Raw genomic sequence first — 22,946 nt, 5'->3', positions numbered from 1 at the left:
AGTATGTAAAACCCTCCTTGGGTAGGGTTACTCGCTCTGTTAGATCAGGAGCGATAATGTCTAAATCTTGGCAGCGGCAATCTTCCTTCACAACAGAAATACTGGAAGGACAGATGGAAGAAGGGTATCTACCAACGGCCCACGTGCGAGGGTTAGCTGAAGGGAATTTTTCTTCGAAGTTTTTTGTTGTAATAAAACTTCTAGGGATAATGGTGCCCATTGTTGGAGGAGTAGGGTCCTCGGCTTTGCTCTTGCTCTTTGAAGAGCTGGTGTTCTTTGAAGAAGAAGCCATTATACGTTACAGATGAAAGAAAAGCTTTTTTGTTTAAAGGAAGTTAAAGAAAGGTTGAAGAACATTAAAGAAAATTTTAGGAAGTTTGAAAAGTTATGGAGTATGAGTGAAGAAGATTGATGCGTATAAGTGAAGGTTTATGCGGCTAAATTTGTGACCATGATCACCTCGATAACCGGTGAAAGCTATGCTGAATCGTGGGATGACGCGTGTTCGGGTCATTAACTTTGGGGAGACGTGCGTCTAATCGGCCGTCAGAAGCTTTTCAGAAGGAATCATAGTAGTTCCCGCCAAAAAGGTGTTTCTACCAACTTTCCGGTGACACAAAGTTATACCACCGGAAAGCAGGGGGACAATCTGTATACGGTAAAATACGCTATGCTAAGTGGCCGCTTAAGAGACTGACATGTGGAACTTAAAGCGGGGGACAATTATAACCAAAGGCAATTATCCCGTTTGTCACCGGAAAGAATGACACCCGTAAAGATGCAACAAATGCCCTCCGATCGGTAGCATTTAATGAACAACATTCCACAGCATTTAGTGCAATTATCGTTACAGAGAATTTGTCATTTATGTTCATCGTTACACCTTCATCAATGGCCCTCATAATTGACATTAAAGAAGGGCATGATCCTAGGACCTTGTTCCCTAGACATAGATATAAATAGTGAGCTCTGTTATTATTGTAAAGGACAGGACTTTACTGGCAAACTTACTCTATAACTGATTAAAAGCATTATACAAGTTTACTTTCTTGTTCTTTAGTTTTATCACTATTGTGCCCGGAAGCTCTGCCCCAGAATTACTATTTTTCGTGATTTCATCTTCATTTCAAGGCTAAGTATTGCACATTTCTTTAATTATTTCATTATTTAGGATCAAAATAATTCACTTATCTAAAAACCACGTACAAATTCAACATTACCGTTTTACGGGTAAACAAATACCAACAACAGTAACTACATAGCCAATAAAATTCTATAAATGGGGTCTGGGAAGGGTAATGTATACGTAGATTTTATCCCTATCTTGTGAGAATAGAGAAGTTATTTAATTTCCGATAGACCCTCGGCTCAATGAAAGCTTAATCACAATAATTAGGACTCCAAGACTAATACCCTGAAAAATAAATCCAAGACTAATGTTTATTTACAAGTTTCTTCGCAGGAGTATAATTATCATTAAATTTAAGTACCGTTTTTAATAAGGAGATCATAAGGTAACATTGCAGGAGGGAGAGTAATGACATACAATATGTAGAGAAATATTATTACCATAAACTTTACAAAGCACAAAGCTAGACAATTTCCAAGTTGGAATTCTGTTCTTCCTCTATAGAGGAGAAGAAAAAAATTAAAAAAGAAAAAAGGACAAAAATATATGAGTCATCACGAAGATTTATCGTATCTTCAAAAATTCCAAGAATTTCTCATGGCTGACACTTCTTCCTTTTACAGCTTTTCTACTTCCTCAAGAAGACAAAAAATTCACAATCCCATTCTTAAAGAATAGAGAAGAGCAATAGAAAGGGACAATGTATTCAGTGACATGTGATCATCTTTAGAACTCTCAATCTTCTTTCTTTGTTCTTTAGCTCCATGACATTATTCAATTCTCTTCTCTATTTACCTGAAACACAACAAACCAAACAACAATATTATAATCTGAAATACAATCAATAAATCTTTTTAATGTAACTACATGCATAGGCGGAGCTAGAGCAAGTTCTATCGGTTTAACTGAACTCATTGCTTTTAACTTAAACTACCTATACATATGTGGAAAAAGTTAAAAATATATACATAAATAATAAGATTATAGCTAAATTTGCCTGCTATATACTGCTAAAATGAAAAAGAAAAAAGAGAACATAAACATACCAATGGTTCTTTTGCAATGTAGCACTGCTTCATAAATGGAGCTTTCAGAATCACAAGACCTGCGCCAATTATCAACAGAATAAGCTACACTTGTCCTTGGAGATGTTGCTGGAGAATATTCCCACTTTTTCACTTCCTTTCCACTTCTGCACCTACCAAGTCTACATCTTCTTATTTTCTGGCAAAAAGGCCTCAAAAAATCCAAATACTTGAGCAATATTCGCCTTGACAAAGTCCGACATCTTCTCAACGACACACAACGATCCACTCTCCTAGATGAAAGTGAATCGTTCTGTGTGACTGAAGATGTCGGAGAATTTGGGATGGAGTCGGAACTAATTACATCGTAATCAGATTCCAACTTCATCGGTTTCTTGACGAAAAGAGGCATCAAGAAACCATTGGAGATGAGTTCATCAGCATGAACAAGAGTTAAAGGAGATTCAGAAGTTGGAAAATCAAAGTTCAAATCTTGTGGATTAACATTAAAGAATCTCTTTGAAGGAGGAAGTGTAGGATCCATCTCAATAAAAGCAGTTTCATAATCATCTGATGCATCCATAGATGCTCTAAAAGAATCTCCCAAATCTACTAACCAACTATATGAAAAGCTCTCAATAGAAAGAGACTGTGATGTTTCCATCTTTTTGATATTCTAATTGATTGCAGAAATTAAAGGATCAAAGAAGGAAAGGGCTCTGTAGAGATTTAAGGAATAGAAAGAGGGAACTTTTCATGCATATATGGAATAAATTCTGTGTATATATATAAAGCAGTATTGATTGGAGGATACACTATCCTTTCCCTAACAATAACATATGGGGTGGTCTACTACAGACAACTTCAATTAATAACTGAAAACGAAATGAAGAAAGAGTAATGAAATACAAAGACAAACCCCATATACACCCACGGTATAGTTGCCTTACATTACCTTAATTTAGTATACAATTTATATTCAAGTTGGTGAATATTGCCACTTTATTTTTATGTTCTATTCTTGAAGAAATTAATTCTCTCCTGTAATGCTCATATAACGGCTTCTAGACCACCCATAACCATGCAACGCAAAAATATCCTATAAATACTTTGTCCTTAGCAGTATTAGTTTACACTTTATACCACATTGTATTCTTGATTTATTAATCCATTGAAACTACATTATCATACTGCCAATCATACTACTCTGCTGCGGATTTTCACCTTTTTGAGTCATAGCTAGGAAAATAACATGTATGCTTCTGTGATAAAGGAATATAATAAGAAGAACATGATATATTTAAGGATCTTATTGATGTTTATGGGTATATATATATATATCAAGAAACAAAGATCTTGAGTTTTTATTGGTTTCTTAAATATTAACATTCCTCTTTCCTTTCATGACAGCAAAGACAACAATCATTTCCATGGAAATGTGAAAGGATATCTTGATTTTACATACTATAACCTATAGCCATATCATGAACTTTTGTATCATTCATTGGTGGATGCATCTGCAATCCAAACAAGGAAATATCAGTACTTCTCTTGGTAAAGAAATCTCAAGCTTTTACATCCACCAAACGCCTGAGTGGTGGCAATTCAACTGTTTTCACATTTTTTTTGATGCTGAAGAGGATTGTCTTTTTTCATTTGGAAATTTGCACAACAAATTATTTACAAACAGCACAGAGAAACAAAAATACCAGACAAAGGTCCCCACGATTGTCGGAGAAAGAGATTGACATTAAGGAAGCCTTTAGGGAGCAAAACCAGAAACTTGAAAGTGACTTAAAACCAAATGGTCCCCTTTCATTGTCTCCTGGGGCCTAAAAGCAATAAGCAAAGTATACAAATATTCTCAAACAATTAAGTTATTATATAATTTTCTTCTAATGTGGACCAGTAGTATGGTGTAGGCAAAGACTTTATCACCACAAAATATGATCCCCCCAAAGGAATAAAGATAGAGTACATTAGATGTCATCAAATAATTTAGGACTGTATAAAAGGTCACTTGATTTTGCAATGAGCTGAGGGCACTTGAAAAGTCTGAAAAATGTCATCTATAAACATGAATTCTACTGTGGCCAAGTATTGAAGCAGTAGATACAACCATAATGACTTTAAGGTAAGTTAACCAGGTGTTTTTGGAGTTGGAGCCTTAAATTATGGTGTTACCAGACAACAACAAAAAAAAGGCCAAAAATAAGACAGGTTACCATTATGTCGTATTTCTCTTGATGTTGTGAATCTCCTGTTCAATGGTAACACACATAGGATTCCCGGACACAGAAATTGGAGATATATATTGTCTAATAACGTCAACGAAGCATGAACTGCAGAGCAAAAAATTTCAGAACCTAAAATTCATAAAGACAGGATATTTAACTCATATAAGCAAAATATGTTAAACTTAAACAAGAAAAGTCATTTCATTGAACATAGAAATACAAAGGTTTTACAAAGGCTGTGCAACTGCATGGGTGCTAATAAGTTACTTGATTATGCAGAAACAGTCTATCGGAAACAACTTCTCTGTCCGTCCAGGTTAGGGGTTAGGCTGCGTACATCTCAACCTCCCCAGACCCCACTTGTGGGAATACACTGGGTCGTTGTTGTTGTTGATTGTGCAGAAACAGCACTGATTACCAATAATTTGTTTTTATTCAATTATTCAAATCCAGTGTAATCCCACAAGTAGCAGCACGCAAACTGAAATGTGCCAAGGCAAATGTAATCAAGCTCACCAGACTGAGCACCATACAGGGTTATAAGTTATAAAGGATGGGAGAAGAAACCCAAGGAAAACAAATATCCTCCCAAATGGGGACCCAAATTGAAATTTGAAACCACCACAGCATTGCAATAAATGAATATTCAACATTTGAAACTATGATGAGTAGTTAAGGAAGTATTGGCAAGAGATTCTAGTTCACATGTAAGAGCCAGTTGACCATGGGAAACATTAGGCAGCCCAAGCTTACCGCGAAAATGGCACTTCTCATCAATGCTATATGTGAACCTATAAGATGGAAGTGGACGGATCCTCGGAAGGCAGTGATGGAGGATCACAATACCAGCAAGAGTGCAAGACCTTGTGCAACATCAGTCAATAAACGCTTGCCCTCGATACATCAGGGTCTCTTTCCAAAATCTGCTGAATGAGCTGAGAGTGGAATTATTCAAGACCCAATGGACCAAAACCATGGGATTCACAGAAGCATTACCTGCAGCAGTGAAGATTCCGATTTTCAATCATTGAACTTTTGATGTTCTCTAACCATTTCCTCAAAGCAACTAAACAGGACAATGATTGTCCAACCACTTTTGAATTGCTACCAAATTTTCCAAAAGTAAACTGTATGACACTTAACCCTACAGCAAGCTGGTATATCGCCTTCTATGTTTCACTGATCAATACTTACATTTCTCATTCTTTTCATTGCTCCATATCAATAGGTCCACTAACTTATTGTAACCTTGGAATTGCCTGTGTTATTTTTAGGGGTAAGGTGTCATAAAGGAAATGCTAATTCTGCGAGAGTTCAATTGGCTTGGATCACATTGAATACGTTTTACTATTCTCTGTAGTACTTCACTGGAAAAATACCTTTATGCAAATTAGCAACAACACTTGGTGAATTCTAAGAATTTGCCAGACATACCAGAGTACATGATCTTTTTTTTGAAGGTCAGATATTACCAGAGATCGAGAACTTGGATGATTAACATGAGAAAACAGTTTCTATTTATCCATTGTTAATTTGGATAAGAGCATTTATTTGCACATCAACAGAAAAGCTTCCATATACAAGAAGTATACCCTAGTGGTAGCACCAAATAAAAGAATAGCTTCCCAGAGAATATTAGGCTTAACACAACATTCATCCGCTATAAGTAAAATCAAATATTTGAGAATAAGAATGAAATAACTAATCTGAAATTTCTAGAGAAGATTTATAGCACTCATATACTCTATATTCTAAAAACTAATATTTGAAAATTAGACCATAATCTGAAACAACAGATAACTGTCTAGTCAACTCAAAGATACCCCGATACAGATTTTGTGAGACCTTATCTCCAAAACTTTTAGATTGGGCCATCACTTCTATCACTCACTACGAATCTTCCAACCCTGTCATTATTAGACCGATCAACGCCACCTATGCCATATGAGAGTGCAACCTGACTCGTACTGTTTTAAGCCTGCAGGCTACAAGTACCCTCAGTGCCATTATACATGGCATCCCAAAACAATCTTCCATCAACTTACTGCTATAAGTACCCTCAGTTCTTAATTAGAGAAAATTTGCGCCTTTAGGCAGGTTTGGACACCTGAAACTTGAATTAGTATGTTTTACTATAATTATCATTTCCTCATTTAAGCCACTTAAGAGATCAAGACCAAATTACAAGGCTTCACAACACCAGCGACGCCCAACTTAGCCAGAGACGCCCCATCGCACCTCAAAGTGACCATAACCACCTACCCTCAACTCCATTAATTAGTCATCCACATGACAGTAAGATCCTCAAGGAGGCAGAGTGGTTAGGTCAATCTCTTCTGGTTGCTTCTCATAGTGTCCCAACTCGACACCCTTTAAATAAACTGGCACACCTCAGATTAAATGCAGAATGAACAAAGCAGAAAACACTGTAAGGCTTCCTAGGGAATATTGGTTTTGCTGTGCAATCTAACTTATGCTCATGGCCTAATTCAATCCCAAAAGCTAGCTCATAATAAGTTGAGGATTGCCCAAAAACAATATACGAAGACAAATTGCCACATCCAACGCTGATGTCGGATACTAACACCCCTGCACGTCCAGGACTGACAGCTAGAGCGTAAACACCATAATATAGGGCCCAACACCGGGTAAACCAAGAATTGAGATGCGCCTAGCTCTGATACCATGATAAGAAATGGGATCTTGGGCATAACTCGAACAGATTGCCATCTCAAGTCGAGGTATGCATGTTGCTTCTTGTGCCATTACAGTTAGTATCCCACATCGGATCATATCTCCATTTCTAGCCATCTCCGACAACATGTCCCCCAAACCCTTCCCTAGTCTCCACTTGGCCATCCCTGATCTTTGCTCATTCGATCACCTGTTGCGCCTTTAATCAAAAGTGTTACTTCCTTTGTGTCGTTTTGTTATAACATAAATATACATGAGAACATTCAGAGGCGGATGTAGTGTTCTACCGACGGGTTCAACTGAACCCATAACTTTCGATGTGGATTAAAAATTTATGTGTAAAAATTCATTGAAATTGCAAAAGTAGTAGATATGAACCCATACATTAAAAATATGATGGGTTCAATGCTAAAAATCTTAAAAGTTGAATCCATAATGCTTAAATCCTGGATCCGTGTATCAGAACATTAACGAAGGTATTGCTATGGGAAAAGAAGTAACCATAAAATGTTTTAAGTTCATCTAAGCTACCTCTAAAATAAGAGAACAATATGTGTCTACAGAAAATAATGGTTAACTATTTCTTGAGGGCAATTAAAACACCATTCTTGTAAATACTTTTGAACAGTACTTCCTTCGGTGCAAAATAAGTGACTTTTTGGCCTTTTTTCGTGGTCCAGTGATTTTTTCAAATTTTAAGAATGAATTAATTATCTTTTTCCTACATTGCCCTTGGAGTAAATAGTGTTGGAGTATGTGTTAGGAATGTTTATGTGAAGAGATAGTAAAGGTTAATATAGTCAATTTCATAGCTAATTAATGTTAAAAGGTGAATTTCTTAATCTGTGCGAAAACAGCTAAAAATTACTTATTTTGGACCGGAGAGAGTACCTTTTACGGTTTTTACCTCAAAAAATAGAAGGCATTATAAATGCTAGTGAATGAGAGACAGTACCGCTCTGAGGACTATAATCTGGTTCTCAACTAGCAAAAGACCATCGTTTACGGTAGGGCTGCTTATCGGGCGGATTGGCGGTTATTTACTCTTAACGGTTTCACTTATCGGTTATCGGCTTTTAAATGTATTAATCCGCTAGCCACCCGATAAAATATCAGGCGGATGGGTATCGGTTTAGCTCTTATCGGGCGGTTATCGGGCGGTTTATCGGCCTAATTTCTTACTCTTCTGAGATTTTGCCTCGTGCTTACGCAGTACATTTCATGCTTCTTGCAATTAATATTTCATCACAGAAAAAAGAATGCTAATGGTACTCAGCAGTTCTTAACATTCATGTTTTCTGTCAAAATCTTAGATGAGTAAGAAATTTTTTCTCGTACATGAGCCTTTTGAGGTTTGGACAGATTAGTAGGAAAATTATGATAAGACCTAGAAATTCTTCTTACACTGTTGATTTTACGATTGCAGAAGGAAGAAAAATCGGCCTAGAATAATTAAGCTAATAGACATCTTAATATTAGAGTAAATTATGCTAAAGACAGTAGTGAGAGTTTTCAACATTAGAAATTAATCTATTCGGCTAAAAGCTTGCATGCAACACAAGTTTCTTGTAAAGATTTTAGAAAACAGATAGTGTTCAAGAGGTGAAAATAGAGCGTTCAACTAATTGAAGCTTGACACATTCATATGCTTAGAGTGAACAAAATGTTGAAACTGCTGGAGCAGAAATGTCAAGGAAGGCTTACCAGTCCAAGAAACTTCATCAGATTTTTTCAGGAAAGACAACTTAGTTACTGAGGGAACGAAAAGCCCCGGGTGGAGAAATAGAAGAGAGAGAGAGAATGATGATCATCGAAGGAGGAAGGACAAATTTGCACTACTGGAGAAGCAGAAGGTACTAAAATAAAACAGTAGTTTGGGTGAACACCCTTGCGCCCCCCTAAATCCGCCTATATATATATATATATATATATATATATATATATATATATATATATATATANATATATATATATATATATATATATATATATATATATATTCTTAACGGGTTAACGGATTATCCGTTAATAAAATTGAATAATCTACCCCCAAACCGATAAGCCGTTAATGAAAAATTTTCAATCCATTCCCCGTCCGTTAAATCGTTAACCCCGTATCAATAAGCCATTAAGCTTCGATTTCGGTTCGGTATTGAACACCCCTACTTCAATGAGATGAAGAGTGCGAAATTGCAAACACAGATGAAAATGCAATAATTGGTCATATACCTTTATGTTCAAATTCAAAATCGCAAATGGACCAGCTCTCAGCGATACCGCGCGTACAAGGAAGTTTTGTCCTCAACTATCACAATCATATTTAAAGCCAAACAAATAAAACCTAATTCTAGTGAATATCTCTGTAGCAGAGAAGAAATTATTGCTTTGTTTGCAGTAGAACCATTGATGATCTCCATACGATCTCGAGGCCCTATTTCAGCACCAGCCAGCTAACATATGGAGCTGATATATACATATACTTGATAATTGCAAATCTTTTATGCTCCAATATAATTGGCATACATATAATATCGACTTTTAGTCATTTCCTTCTAGAAAATTGTACCCCCAAAAAAAAGTTAGATAAACAAAAGTTCTAAAAGGCATGTTCATAAAACCAAATAAAAAAAGAACATAGTACGTCCGCTGAGGTACATCCAGTAAAAAACATAATGGAAATATTCACTTTCCATTGCCAGGCATAGAATTTGCGTCACTGCCACCTTATCAGAAAGCTAGGAAACCACTTGCTATAAGCAGCCAATGAGCTAAGCTCCGCGGGCTAATATCCACGTACGCATATCTGATCAATGAAAATATTGTAGCGCTTAATAACGTATAATGTACGGTAAATATACTCAATATTTTATCAAATATAATAATGCTCCTATTCAATTCCGTAAGCTAATCTACCCATCTACTTTCATTTACTTTTAAATTTATTTGGTTTTTTTCCCAAGCTAATCAAAACTGTGGTAATAGAGAAAGCTAAAAGTTACAAAATTCCGATAGGATTAACTTTACAATTAATTTGGCTGTTGCAACTTCACCATGTACTAGTTAGGTTCAAAATTCCGATATCATATCACGGATACTTCTTCTTCTACATCCCATTTTTCTGCTACTCAAGAATTCATCTCATATCAAAGATAAAATTTTAAGAAGAAAAATTATAAATTAAAGAAAAAGGCAATCTTTTAGTCTTTATAATTAAGTTGCGTATTTTAGTACCATCAGAATAGACACAACTAAAGTAAACCTTTTCTGTTGTTCCATCTCAGAATAGAAGCATGTACCTATTATTTGTTCATGCTTGTTTCAGTGTGGGCCTATAATAAATGAGCTCAATTATTGCCCATGATCTTTTCTCGATCGATTTTTCCTTTGTGCATGAACTTTATTGTGTACTATTTTCGAGGGTTTCTCAGCTCTATAAATTTGCATGTGACCTTCTCAACAAGAGCACATACCTAAAACACAAAATTGAAATCAACCGAAGAGAGAAAAAGAGTTATGGCTGCCATGAAATTGAATCCTACAATTGCAGTAGTATTCATGATGGTAACTTTAATGGTTCTTATGTTGGCAATTTCAAGCTATGCAGCAGATGGTGACTCCTGTACGGATCATTGCGCCATAAGCTGCGCTTTCTGTAATGGAAAGCCTCAATACAACGTTTGCTGCATCAACAACTGCTGCCCTTCCTTCCGCACGTCCATCCTTTCTAATTACCTTCGTATTTGAAAATGGACATCCGGATCATGCACATGAACAAGAAGATAATATGTGATCTTTCTCTTTTCTTTTTCTTTGTTGTTTAGAATAAATCTGCAGTGAATAAATGTGCTAAAGCCCTGCAGAGTTTGAGGGCGCTACAGGGGTTGTGTGTGTGCACAACTCTAGCGCCCTCTCGAGACATCTACGTACCTTATCATGTATGTTGGGAATGTTAGGAGTCACGTCTCCGGCCATTCCTTTTGTATTTCCTTTCTTCTTGTTCAGCAAATATGATGATCATGTTATGTTTCGAGGTGCTACTCCTTCTCACGAACCCATAATCACAAACTCCCTTCCACTTCCTAACAATCTTCCGGAGAAATGATCAAGCATGCATATTGTGAAGGAAGAAGTTTAATAGTGCCACTAAAAGAATTAATCATAAAATATTTGAGTTAATTGATAACTTCATTACTCCTTCTCAACCTTATTTTACGAGGAAAAGTAAAATTCAGCTTGAGACGAAGAACATAGAGTTCGACCACCATGTTTAAGCTATTTGAGACTAAGGATTTAATTGTGTTTACCCTTAAAATGGATAACAATTGAATTTAGACACCGTTTTAAGGATATGTGTTGCGACCAAACGCACTCACGCAAGTGCACGTGATCGTCAAGTAATAAAGTAGTGAGTAGAGTATCGTTCCCACGAAGACTTGTGATTAACTGTTGACTAATTCAAACTCAATTAAATTATCTATCCAAGAAGTTTTCCACAAAATAGAGATATCACTAATTTACTACCTAAATTATCAAGCAATAATGTAACTAGAACAATTAACCAAACAACCAGCAATTTTCGAGAAATAAACAATAAGAGATGATATTCCAGGGTCATAGGCTAGCTAACAATCATGTTGTGTTCTTGGCTTAAAACGACTAATTGATTTATCTGGATTGTTGATTGACAGGGATGATATTACTCATAAGAATCTGTCGAGTTCATACTCGCCTATTCAAGCTAACTCAATGCCTATATGTCTATGGAATTAAGATTAACAAGAATGCATTCACAATTCCTGTATTTCAACCAAGCGAGGCAATATGTCTATCCCAATTGCAAATCCGTTCCTCGATGCCCAGGTTCAAGAACTTGCTCTATTTAATTCTATTGCAATCTAAAGTTCCCACTTTTGAGTTCAACCAAAGATTCGTAGATAGTATTTCACTGTTAGCTACTCAGCAACTTTCATGTTTCACCCATGACCCTAGAATAATGGGTTTTAGCTACTCATACTAATGTTCAACACAATAGGGTTCAATTTCATCACAAATAGCAAAAACAAAGGGAAGAAAAGAAGAACTTGATGATCAAATCTCCTCCTTGCCTCTTGCCTCTGTTATCCTTGTACTAGACTATGAAAACCTTGATAATTACTCCTTGGGCGAGCTTGAATTTATATAGGTTAAGTGGGGTTTCCTCCAGATTTCCAATTTTACCCCTAAATAAACCTTCCCGAAATTTGGACTAGCGCGGTAGCGCATCTGACCGCGCTAGTTGGCATGTGTTCTGTCTTGGGCGCGCACATTTTATCACGGGCGCGCACCTGGGCGTGCTAGCCCAGGTCTTCCATTTGTTGATTTTCTTCCTCGTCTTCGTGCGTACTCAGCTCTGAGGGATCGTTCCTGCTCCAAAATAGTTCCAATCACCTATCTAAGGCATCACATAGGCTCCTCGTCCTGCAATATGTAAAAATCACAATTATAGCCCATTTTTATTCAATTAACCGCATTATAACATTGGAACATAATCAAGCATGGGTATAAACAATCGCTAAATCACCTATATTCAGCCTATTATCAACACCCCACACTTAATTCATTGCTAGTCCTCGAGCAATCACACTATACTTTATAGAGGTTCCTTCACTCAACCATTTCCCCTAATGCATTACACCTAGAATAATTTACATACATTGCACCTAGTAGTGAATAATCCTAGCCTCAGAAGTCGACTCTCAAGTGCCATGCAATATTCATACTTCCTCAAATTACTCTACACAGAAGTCAAGATTTGCTTTTCCTTCACGAATCACATGCCCTCACAATCACAGCAAAAATATATAGATTCAATCCACACAATCGAATTTCATGCTTACATACGTCAAAGAAAAATCACTCACACTCACAAAAGAAGTCACATGCATGCAATTGGCACCATAATCTTGCCCTTAGTGTAAATCTCTACTAATGTAGGCTCACTCGGCCTAAAATCAATTAGGACTTTTTCTTGGTTGTGATGTGGGCAAAGGGACGGTAGGATATATTTAGGACTAGTGACTAACCGTCTTAAGCACTTTAACACATCACATAATCAACTTTTAAGCGCAATTTCTTCAATCCACTTCACTTTCACCAACAATTCACCCCAAAAATGTTCCCTTCTTCTTTAAGCACTACATTAATTCATACCCACTAGCTGGAACAAGACAACAAATTTTATTTTATTTTATTTTTTATTTTATTTTTTTTTCAATTTCCACTAGTGGGGTATTAGTTTACAAAACAAGTGCACCTTTCTTCTTTTCATTGGTTCCACTCAAAAGCCACTCCTCACTCATTGCCTTCTTACTTCTTTTAGCGCTCATATAATTTAAGTGCTTTAAGAGGCAAAATGATCAAAGATATCAATTAAGAACAAAAACGATGTAGGCTTGTAATGTGGGTGCCAAATAAAAGTCTATAGGCTCAAAAGGGTTAACTAGGAATGAATTTTATTTGTGATAAGCAATTGAGCTCAAAAAGATCAAAGACAGCCTAAAATTATTTTTCAAACCGAGCATCACCTAAAATTTTGCTTTGACTCACACACCGGGCAAGTTCTAGACACAAGTACAATACATGGACTACACAAAAAACCTCACCACACATGGCACATGACTCGTTTCAGATCAGCTCATCAAGATACTCCACTACGAGCATTCAATTCAGTAACAAACATACAAATTAAGGCACTTTAGTGAGATTCAACAAATAAGACTAAGCGATACACTCTAGGTTCTATTGTGTTCCGGTGTGTCAACGCTATGGGTTCTCTTTTGATTCTCTAGCTCGTAGCCCATTAACCTAATCTACAAATCGAAAAGAAAACAAAATAAAAAAAACTACCTACACCCGGTTCAAGTTAAACCCTTGGAAAAGAGCCGTGGCCTAAAGAAAAACCAAGGGGGAGTTGCTACACTACCTAAAAAAATAAAAAATCTTTTTGGTTTTTTTTTTCTAGACTAACTTCCCTCAAGAAAATTGTCTAAAGGATCCGTCATCAGGAAGGGTCTACATATTCGATTTTTAATTTTTTTTTCTTTCGACTTAGTCCCTTAAGAACCCCGTCGAAAGGGATCCGTCGTCGGGATGAGCCATTTGTCTATGTTAAACTAATGATTCCTACTTAACGCTAAACTATCAAAATCAAATAAAACCAAACAAAACAACATTCAAATGATACAACTATACACATACACGAAGTACCCCCACCCCACACTTAAGAATGAAGACATGTCCCCATGGCTTAAAATATGAAATAGCAGTAAGGTAAAAGGGACTTCCCTGAGGGATCACTCCTGGTCGGAGACGGTGTCTGGGTTGACGTGGCACGCCCACCCCAACGCTCTCAACCAGCCCATGAATTTCTTTTCCGACTTCTCTTGTCGGTCAGCTATCGCATCTACCCGGGTGCACAAACCAGCCATGTCCTGCTCCAAAACAGTAAAACGAGACACCCGGGCGGCTCCTGAAGATGTTGCAGTCCCAGATGGACCTGCAGCTGTCACGTTTTGCTCATGAGCCTGTGGTGCGGCCTCCACGTTCGCCTCAACATCCTCCTCATCATCAAAATCATCATAGCTACTACTCTCCGCCGCCTCTACGACTTACGGTTCCTTGCCCGTGGTCACCTTATCAGCACGGAACTTGCCCTCCTTTTTTTACCAACCCATCCACAGCTAGATTTTCGGGCACCTGAGCAGCCCTGCATAGTTGAGTCACTAAGGAAGGGAAAAAGAATCCATACCTTTTTACTTGGCTGCGGACGAACATTTCTTCATGCATCACCTTGGCCACATCAAAGTCGTAACCATTCACAAAGCACCATATCAGAGCAGCTCTGGGTCCATTGACCTCTGTAGTATTGTGAGATGGGATCAAGCGGTTGTTTATAAGGTGCATCCAGCACTTTCCTTCAAAGGTGAGTGCTGAGGAGTGGAATTTCTCCCCATAGTCCATCCAAACCACTTCTTTTCCGGGCACACAAATTGTCTCAAAGAATCGTGCCCATTTTGCGTTCGTTGGGTTGCGGCCGTACTCATATAAGTCATCATGGGCAGCCGGAGGTGGAGGCAGCTAGTAGGCCATCGGTATTGCCTCAACAGAAGCATTCACCGCCCTTCGGCGCACCGTGACCACTCCGTTAACATGCTCCGGTACATTTGCATAGAACTCCCGCACAATCATTGCATTGCCCTTACCGGGCTCATTGATGAAGGTTTGTATCCCTCTTCTCAATAACTCATTGTACATGTGCGGGCAGTGGCGCTGGAGCTGTCCAATATGAATACCCCTTTCCATAATTGGCTTTTTACGAGCCTTTTCCGCAAAGCGGTCTTGTGCCTTGGCCGAAACAAATTTGGTGGCATCAAAGGGACGTGCATGTGCAGCCCCTCTTGACCTAGACGAACCAGCCTGGTTGCTCGAAGAGGCCCCTGTGGCACGTCGTTTCCTAGATGGAGTCATGATATCTGCAAAACGGGACACATTAGCTCAGCCCAATCAAAAATTTGTGATTCAATGCGGTTACTCAGACTTCACACGCATATGTGGTCACAAACTACATAATCACGTTCAATGGGGCCTTTCCACAAACACCTTATGGGCATTAGACCTTCACAACTCCTTTTAACTTGTTAGAACAATAATCTCCCACATGTACTCACCAAGATCACAAATTTGGGGGGGAAATCCACCCCACACTTATCACTTACCAACACCACAACATATTTCACTAATTTCTCTACACAAAACCAAAGAACCACTACTACAACAATGGCATTTAAATATACAAACAAAAAAAGAAAAAAAATCTGAAAAATAAAAAGAGAAAAAGAGAAGAAAAGAACCTAGGAAGCATACCTGTAACGGGAGATGATTGGGAGTAGAGAAATTAGTTGGAGAAGAAGATGGGTGATCTTGGGAGGGAAAGAGATCGGGAGTTTTGGTGATGTTTGGGGGGAAGTAGAAGAGGAGTTGGGAAGTAGAGGGAGGGTCGATTGGGGAGTTAGACTAAAAGGGGGGGGGGGGGAATTAAAACCTAATCACAATAAAGAAATAAAAAAACTTAACTACTAAAAAAAATACGGGCGACAAATTGACGGAACTAGCGCGCCCAGGTGCCCGAGCGCGCTAGTTTTAGCGCGGTCAGGACAGAACGTAGTAGAATTTAGATGCGCGCCCACATGCGCGGCCGCGCTAGTAGCGCGCTCAGATGCGCGACCGCGCTATTTTTAGCGCGCCCTTAAACAGAAGCGGAGCAAATTAGCGCGCCCAGATGCGCGTCCAGTAGCACGGGCGCGCACCTGGGAAATTTTTTTCTTCAACTTTTCACCTGTTCTCACCTCGTTCGATGGCCTTAGCACTTGCCCATTGTCACCTGCATTGGTTAGCACTTCCTAAAACACAAAATCAACAACTAATACTATCGTTGGGTTGCCTCCCAACCAGCACCTTATTTAACGTCACCCATCAAGCGCCTGATTTAACGTCGCGGCACGACTCAACACGTTCTCAAGCATCCGTCAAATTCACCGAGGTCTTGTGACGTGCTATATCACCACCCCAGTAATGTTTTATCCTCTGACCATTTACCAAGAACATACCAGTTGAACTCATATCCCTTAACTCCACAGCGCCATGAGGCTTCACACTCACCACAACAAAAGGGCCTGACCAACGAGATTTAAGTTTTCCGGGAAAAAGCTTCAACCTCGAATTGAATAAAAGAACTTCTTGCCCTGGCTCAAACTCTCGATGGTGGATGTGCTTGTCGTGCCACCTTTTTGTCTTCTCTTTATATAATTTTGCATTCTCGTATGCATGCAACCGAAATTCATCAAGCTCATTGAGTTGTATCAATCTCTTCTCACCAGCTAAGTCCCCATCCATATTCAGCTTTTTAATGGCCCAATAGGCCTTGTGTTCGAGCTCGACGGGCAAGTGACATGCCTTCCCATAAACCAATTTGTACGGAGAAGCACCTATGGGAGTTTTGTATGCAGTGCGATATGCCCACAATGCGTCGTCTAGTTTGCTGGCCCAGTCCTTTCTATTTCCACTCACTGTTTTCTCAAGAATCTGCTTCACCTCTCTGTTCGATACTTCCACTTTACCACTTGTTTGGGGGTGGTAGGCGGTGGACACCTTGTGCTTGACTCCATACTTTGCAAGGACGTTATTCAGCAATTTGTTGCAGAAGTGCGTTCCTCCATCACTAATCAACACTCTAGGAGTTCCAAAGCGTGTAAAGATGTGCTTTTTGACAAAGCTTACCACAACCTTTGCATCATTAGTGGGAAGAGCAATGGCCTCCACCCACTTGGAGACATAGTCGACTGCCACCAAGATGTACCTATGACCATTAGAGTGTGGAAATGGTCCCATGAAATCGATTCCCCACACATCAAAGAGCTCCACTACCAGAATGTTTTGCAGAGGCATCTCGTGCCTCTTTGTGATCGTTCCGGTTCTTTGACATCTGTCACACATTTTAACAAAGGCATGTGCATCCTTAAACAATTTTGGCCTATAGAAACCTGATTGTAGAACTTTCTGGGCGGTCCTATCACCACCATGATGACCTCCGTATGGTGAGGCGTGATAGTCATGAAGTATGGCACTCATTTCCTCCTCAGGAACACATCTCCGCACCAACTAATCTGCACAGAGCCTGTATAAGAATGGCTCATCCCACATGTAGAGCCTCACGTCATGCAAGAACCTTCTTCTATTGTCTGGTGTCAATTCTGGTGGCGTCACCCCACATGCAATAAAGTTCACATAATCTGCATACCACGGGACTGTGCTTGAGGTGATTGCCAATAACTGCTCATCAGGGAATGTTTCTTTGATTGCACCCCCTTCAGCCACATGGTTTCGATTTTCTAATCTAGATAAGTGATCAGCCACTTGATTCTCTGTTCCTTTGCGATCTCGGATCTCTAAATCAAACTCTTGCAAGAGTAGGACCCACCGAATCAGTCTTGGCTTGGCGTCCTTCTTCTCAAACAGGTATCTGATAGCTGAATGATCTGTGTAGACGATGACTTTGGTCCCCACAAGATATGACCTGAACTTGTCAAACGCCCACACCACTGCAAGCAACTCTTTTTCAGTGACTGTGTAGTTCATATGAGCTGGATTCAGAGTTTTGCTCGCATAGTAGATGGAGTGAAAGATTTTATTTCTCCTTTGCCCTAACACAGCTCCCACAGCCATGTCACTCGCATCACACATCAACTCAAAGGGTTGCTCCCAATCCGGGGCAATGATAATTGGTGCAGTCACTAGCTTTCCCTTCAGCTCCTCAAATGCTTTCAGACAGGCATCATCGAACTTGAAGGGGATATCTTTCTCGAGCAACCTGCACAATGGAGAGGAAATTTTTGAAAAATCTTTAATGAAACGACGATAAAAACCTGCATGGCCCAAGAAACTGCGAATGCCTTTGACAGATGTTGGTGGAGGTAATTTTTCAATCGCTTCCACCTTTACCTTGTCCACCTGCAAACCATTTTTAGACACCTTGTTCCCCAAAACTATACCTTCACGTACCATGAAATGACACTTCTCCCAGTTTAGCACTAAGTTAGTTTCTTCATACCTAGCAAGCACTTTATCGAGATTCATCAAGCAGTTATCAAAAGAACATCCAAACACAGAAAAATCATCCATGAATACTTCCACAAACCTCTCGACCATGTCAGTGATAATAGCCATCATACACCTTTGAAAAGTCGCAGGTGCATTACAAAGACCAAAGGGCATTCTCTTGAATGCATATGTGCCATAGGGGCATGTAAATGTGGTCTTCTCTTGGTCCTCTGGGGCTATAGAAATCTGATTATACCCCGAGTAACCATCCAAGAAGCAGTAGTACTCCTGGCCAGCTAATCTATCAAGCATTTGGTCAATAAAGGGGAGGGGGAAGTGGTCCTTCCGGGTGGCATTGTTCAATTTTCTATAATCAATGCAAATTCTCCACCCAGTGATTGTTCTTGTGGGGATCAAATCATTATTTTCATTAACTACTACAGTCATCTCCCCTATCTTGGGTACACATTGAACGGGACTTACCCATTTGCTGTCTGAGATAGGAAATACAATACCTGCATCAAGCCACTTAATCACTTCTTTTCTTACCACCTACTTCATGATTGGATTGAGTCGGCGTTGTTGCTCTACACTGGGCTTGTGTCCGTCCTCCATGAGGATTTTGTGCATGCAAAAGGCTGGACTAATGCCCTTTATGTCAGACATCGTCCACCCAATAGCTCGCTTGTGCTTACGTAGCACTCTCAACAGCTTCTCTTCCTGCAATTTAGACAAGTCAGAAGAAACAACAAGTAAAGTGTCAGATTCACCCAAATAAGCATAATAGAGGTGAGGTTGGAGAGGTTTAAGCTCCAGTTTTGGGGCTTCCTAAATGGATGGCTTTGGGGGCGGTCCTTCTGGCCTGTTCAAAGGCTCAAAGGGGTGTACCCCTTGCATGTACGCACAAGATGTATCTAAGATTTGCATCATCTCCTCAACCTCACCGTCACTCCCCAGGCTCTCAAACAACATAAGTGCTTTCTCTAGAGAGTTGTCTAGATATACACTCGTGTCAAGAATTTGCTCATCCGCCTCAACAACAGATATCATTGAGAGCTCCTCATAGTGGCGGGGGAGTTAGATTGCTTTGTACACATTAAAGACTGCTTCCTCGTCATCTACCCTCAAGATCATTTTTCCTTCTCTCACTTTGATAATTGCATCACCAGTAGCCAAGAGTGGTCGCCCCAATATGATTAGGACCAGTTCGTCAGCCTCATAATCTAGGATAATGAAGTCAGCTGGGAAGATAAATTTTCCAATTTGTAGCAATACGTCTTCAATCACACCCTCGGGGTGTACTATAGATCTATCAGCCAGCTGCAAGATCACAGTAGTTGGCCTTGGAGCTCCCAGGCCCAATTGCTTGAACAAAGATAGGGGCATCAGATTTATGCTTGCCCTAAATCACAAAGAGCACGTCCCACATCAATATTACCAATTCGCACAGGGATGGTAAAGCTGCCAGGATCCTTAAGCTTTTGAGGGAGCTTATTTTGGACCGTTGAAGTGCACTCCTCAGTAAGTGCAACTGTCTCAAATTCAGTCAATCTTCTCTTGTGAGCCACTATATCTTTTATGTACTTGGCATATTTTGGAATTTCACGGAGCACATCAACACGTGGAATATTCAATTGAACATGGCTTAACATGGAGAGAAATTTGCTGAACATGCGATCATCATTCTTTTTCTGCAGTCTCTGGGGGAAAGGGGGTGGTGGCCTTGGGGCCCCCACTGGCTCTGGAATTTCAGCAGCATTCTTTGGCTCTTGTGTTACTTTAGGGATCAACTCCCCCTTAGGTATGGGCTTATCTTTTCTCTTCTTTGGCACTTCCTCTAGCTCCCTCCCGTTTCTAAGTGTAACTGCATTTACTTGAGGGTTCTTCTCTGTATCACTTGGGAGAGCGCCTGCAGGTCTAGTGTTTTGATTGGTTGCTAACTGCCCCATGTGCCTCTCAAGATTTCTGAAATCGGTCCTAAGCTGTTGATTGTCAATCAACAACTTCTTTAACAAATCATTGGTGCTTTCTTCCATTTGTTGGGGTGGCCTTTGAGGCTGATTGAAACCCCCATGGGGTCTATGCTGATTCTGATTCTGCGGATTTCCACCCCATGAGAAGTTGGGATGATTCCTCCAATTTGGATTGTAAGAATTTCCGTATTGAGCATGCGGATTCGGGGGACCTCTGTTTTGTTGCCCCACATAATAGATGGATTCTGGATTTGTGGGGCACATGTCACTCATATGATTGTCACCACATAATTCGCAGCAAATAGCCATTTGGTGCACAGGTTGCATTGTTTGTGGTTGATGCATTGTCATCCTATTCATCTGATTGGCCAGCTTTGCAATAACGGCTCTCATGGCTGACAAGTCGTCGAGCTCAAGTAATCCAGCTGCTTTTTGCTTAATTGCCCGTCGTTAGTCACCCTCACCTTGCCAGTTATTATCATTAGCCGTGAAGGTATTCATCAAGAGTTGGATTTCACTGTACGGTCGGGCCATGCAACTACCCCCACAAGCTGAATCAAGATTCATCTTTGATGCATCATCTAACCCATCTACAAAAGTGTGGCCCAATACCTCGTCAGTCTGACAATGATGTGGATAATCTCTGAGCATCTTCTTATACCTTTCCCATGCTTGACGAAGTATCTCGCCAGCTCGTTGTTCGAACCCAAGAATTTGACTCCTCAATACCTTTGTTTTCTTAGTGGGGAAAAACTTGATTAAGAATTTCCTTGCCAAATCATCCCAAGTGCTGATTGAATTCGCTAGCTCCTTATTCAACCACTCCTTAGCCTCCCCGATCAGAGAAAAGGGGAAAAGTATCATCCTGACATAGTCCTTGGAAACGTTCGGATAGTTGTAAGTGTCCGCAATTTCCAGAAAGTTCTGAATATGCCTCTGCGGGTCTTCATGAGGTAGACCCACAAATTTCCCTGTGGACTGGATCAGCTGCACCATATATTGTTTCAGCTCAAAGTGCCCAGTGATATCAGGCTTCACAATAGCCTGAGTCATATTAGCCAGATTGGGCCTTGCGGCTTCAATCACCGCGCGTTCCTCATTACCTGCCATCTCAATTGGTTGTGGTTGAACTACGACGTCCAAATCTCTTTCAATTCTGGTTCTAGCGTCCACCTCCCTCCTCAATCTGTGAAGTGTTCGTTCAATTTCGGGATCGAGAGGAAGGAGATTGTTTGCGCTTCTACTTCTTCGCATTCAATAGAAAATCCTGTATTAGCACAAACAAAGTGAACTGAAAGTTAAAACTTGAATAAATAAATAATAAAAGCTCAATTCAGTCAAGTAGCTAATTTCTAAGTCCCCGGCAACGACGCCAAAAACTTGTTGCTACCAAACGCACTCACGCAAGTGCACGTGATCCTCAAGTAATAAAGTAGTGAGTAGAGTATCGTTCCCACGAAGACTTCTGATTAACTGTTGACTAATTCAAACTCAATTAAATTATCTATCCAAGAAGTTTTCCACAAAATAGAGATATCACTAATTTACTACCTAAATTATCAAGCAATAATGTAACTAGAACAATTAACAACAACCAGCAATTTTCGAGAAATAAACAATAAGAGATGATATTCCAGGGTCATAGGCTAGCTAACAATCATGTTGTATTCTTGGCTTAAAACGACTAATTGATTTATCTAGATTGTTGATTGACAGGGTTGATATTACTCATAAGAATCTGTCGAGTTCTTACTTGCCTATTCAAGCTAACTCAATGCCTATATGTCTATGGAATTAAGATTAACAAGAATGCATTCACAATTCCTGTATTTCAACCAAGCAAGGCAATTGGGTATATGTCTATCCCAATTGCAAATCCGTTCCCCGATGCCCAGGTTCAAGAACTTGCTCTATTTAATTCTATTGCAATCTAAAGTTCCCACTTTCGAGTTCAACCAAAGATTCGTAGATAGTATTTCACTGTTAGCTACTCAGCAAAATAACTAAAATCAGAATTAAATAAACAACCCAATATGATAAACCAACTTCGTCGAATTAAACGTCAAACAACAACTTTCATGTTTCACCCATGACCCTAGAACAATGGGTTTTAGCTACTCATACTAATGTTCAACACAATAGGGTTCAATTTCATCACAAATAGCAAAAACAAAGGGAAGAAAAGAAGAACTTGATGATCAAATCTCCTCCTTGCCTCTTGCCTCTGTTTTCCTTGTACTAGATTATGAAAAAC

At 39.4% G+C, this 22,946-nt stretch overlaps 1 protein-coding gene across 1 annotated transcript; it reads right to left on the bottom strand.

The window, feature by feature from the left end:
- Positions 1-1,538: 1,538 nt before the first annotated feature.
- On the bottom strand, positions 1,539-2,988 carry LOC109239799 (probable membrane-associated kinase regulator 6). The gene is made up of 2 exons (XM_019406394.1): positions 2,176-2,988; positions 1,539-1,924 (listed from the first exon to the last, which is right to left on the bottom strand). Exons 1-2 carry the CDS (start codon positions 2,816-2,818, stop codon positions 1,917-1,919), a joined length of 651 nt encoding a protein of 216 aa, XP_019261939.1. The 5' UTR covers positions 2,819-2,988; the 3' UTR covers positions 1,539-1,916.
- Between the last annotated feature and the right edge of the window lie 19,958 nt (positions 2,989-22,946).

The sequence above is a fragment of the Nicotiana attenuata genome, unplaced genomic scaffold (assembly GCF_001879085.1).
Source record: "Nicotiana attenuata strain UT unplaced genomic scaffold, NIATTr2, whole genome shotgun sequence".
Classification (NCBI taxonomy): Eukaryota; Viridiplantae; Streptophyta; class Magnoliopsida; order Solanales; family Solanaceae; genus Nicotiana; species Nicotiana attenuata.
Note: the sequence above shows the minus strand (reverse complement) of the source record. Positions and strands in the feature narration are given on the sequence as shown.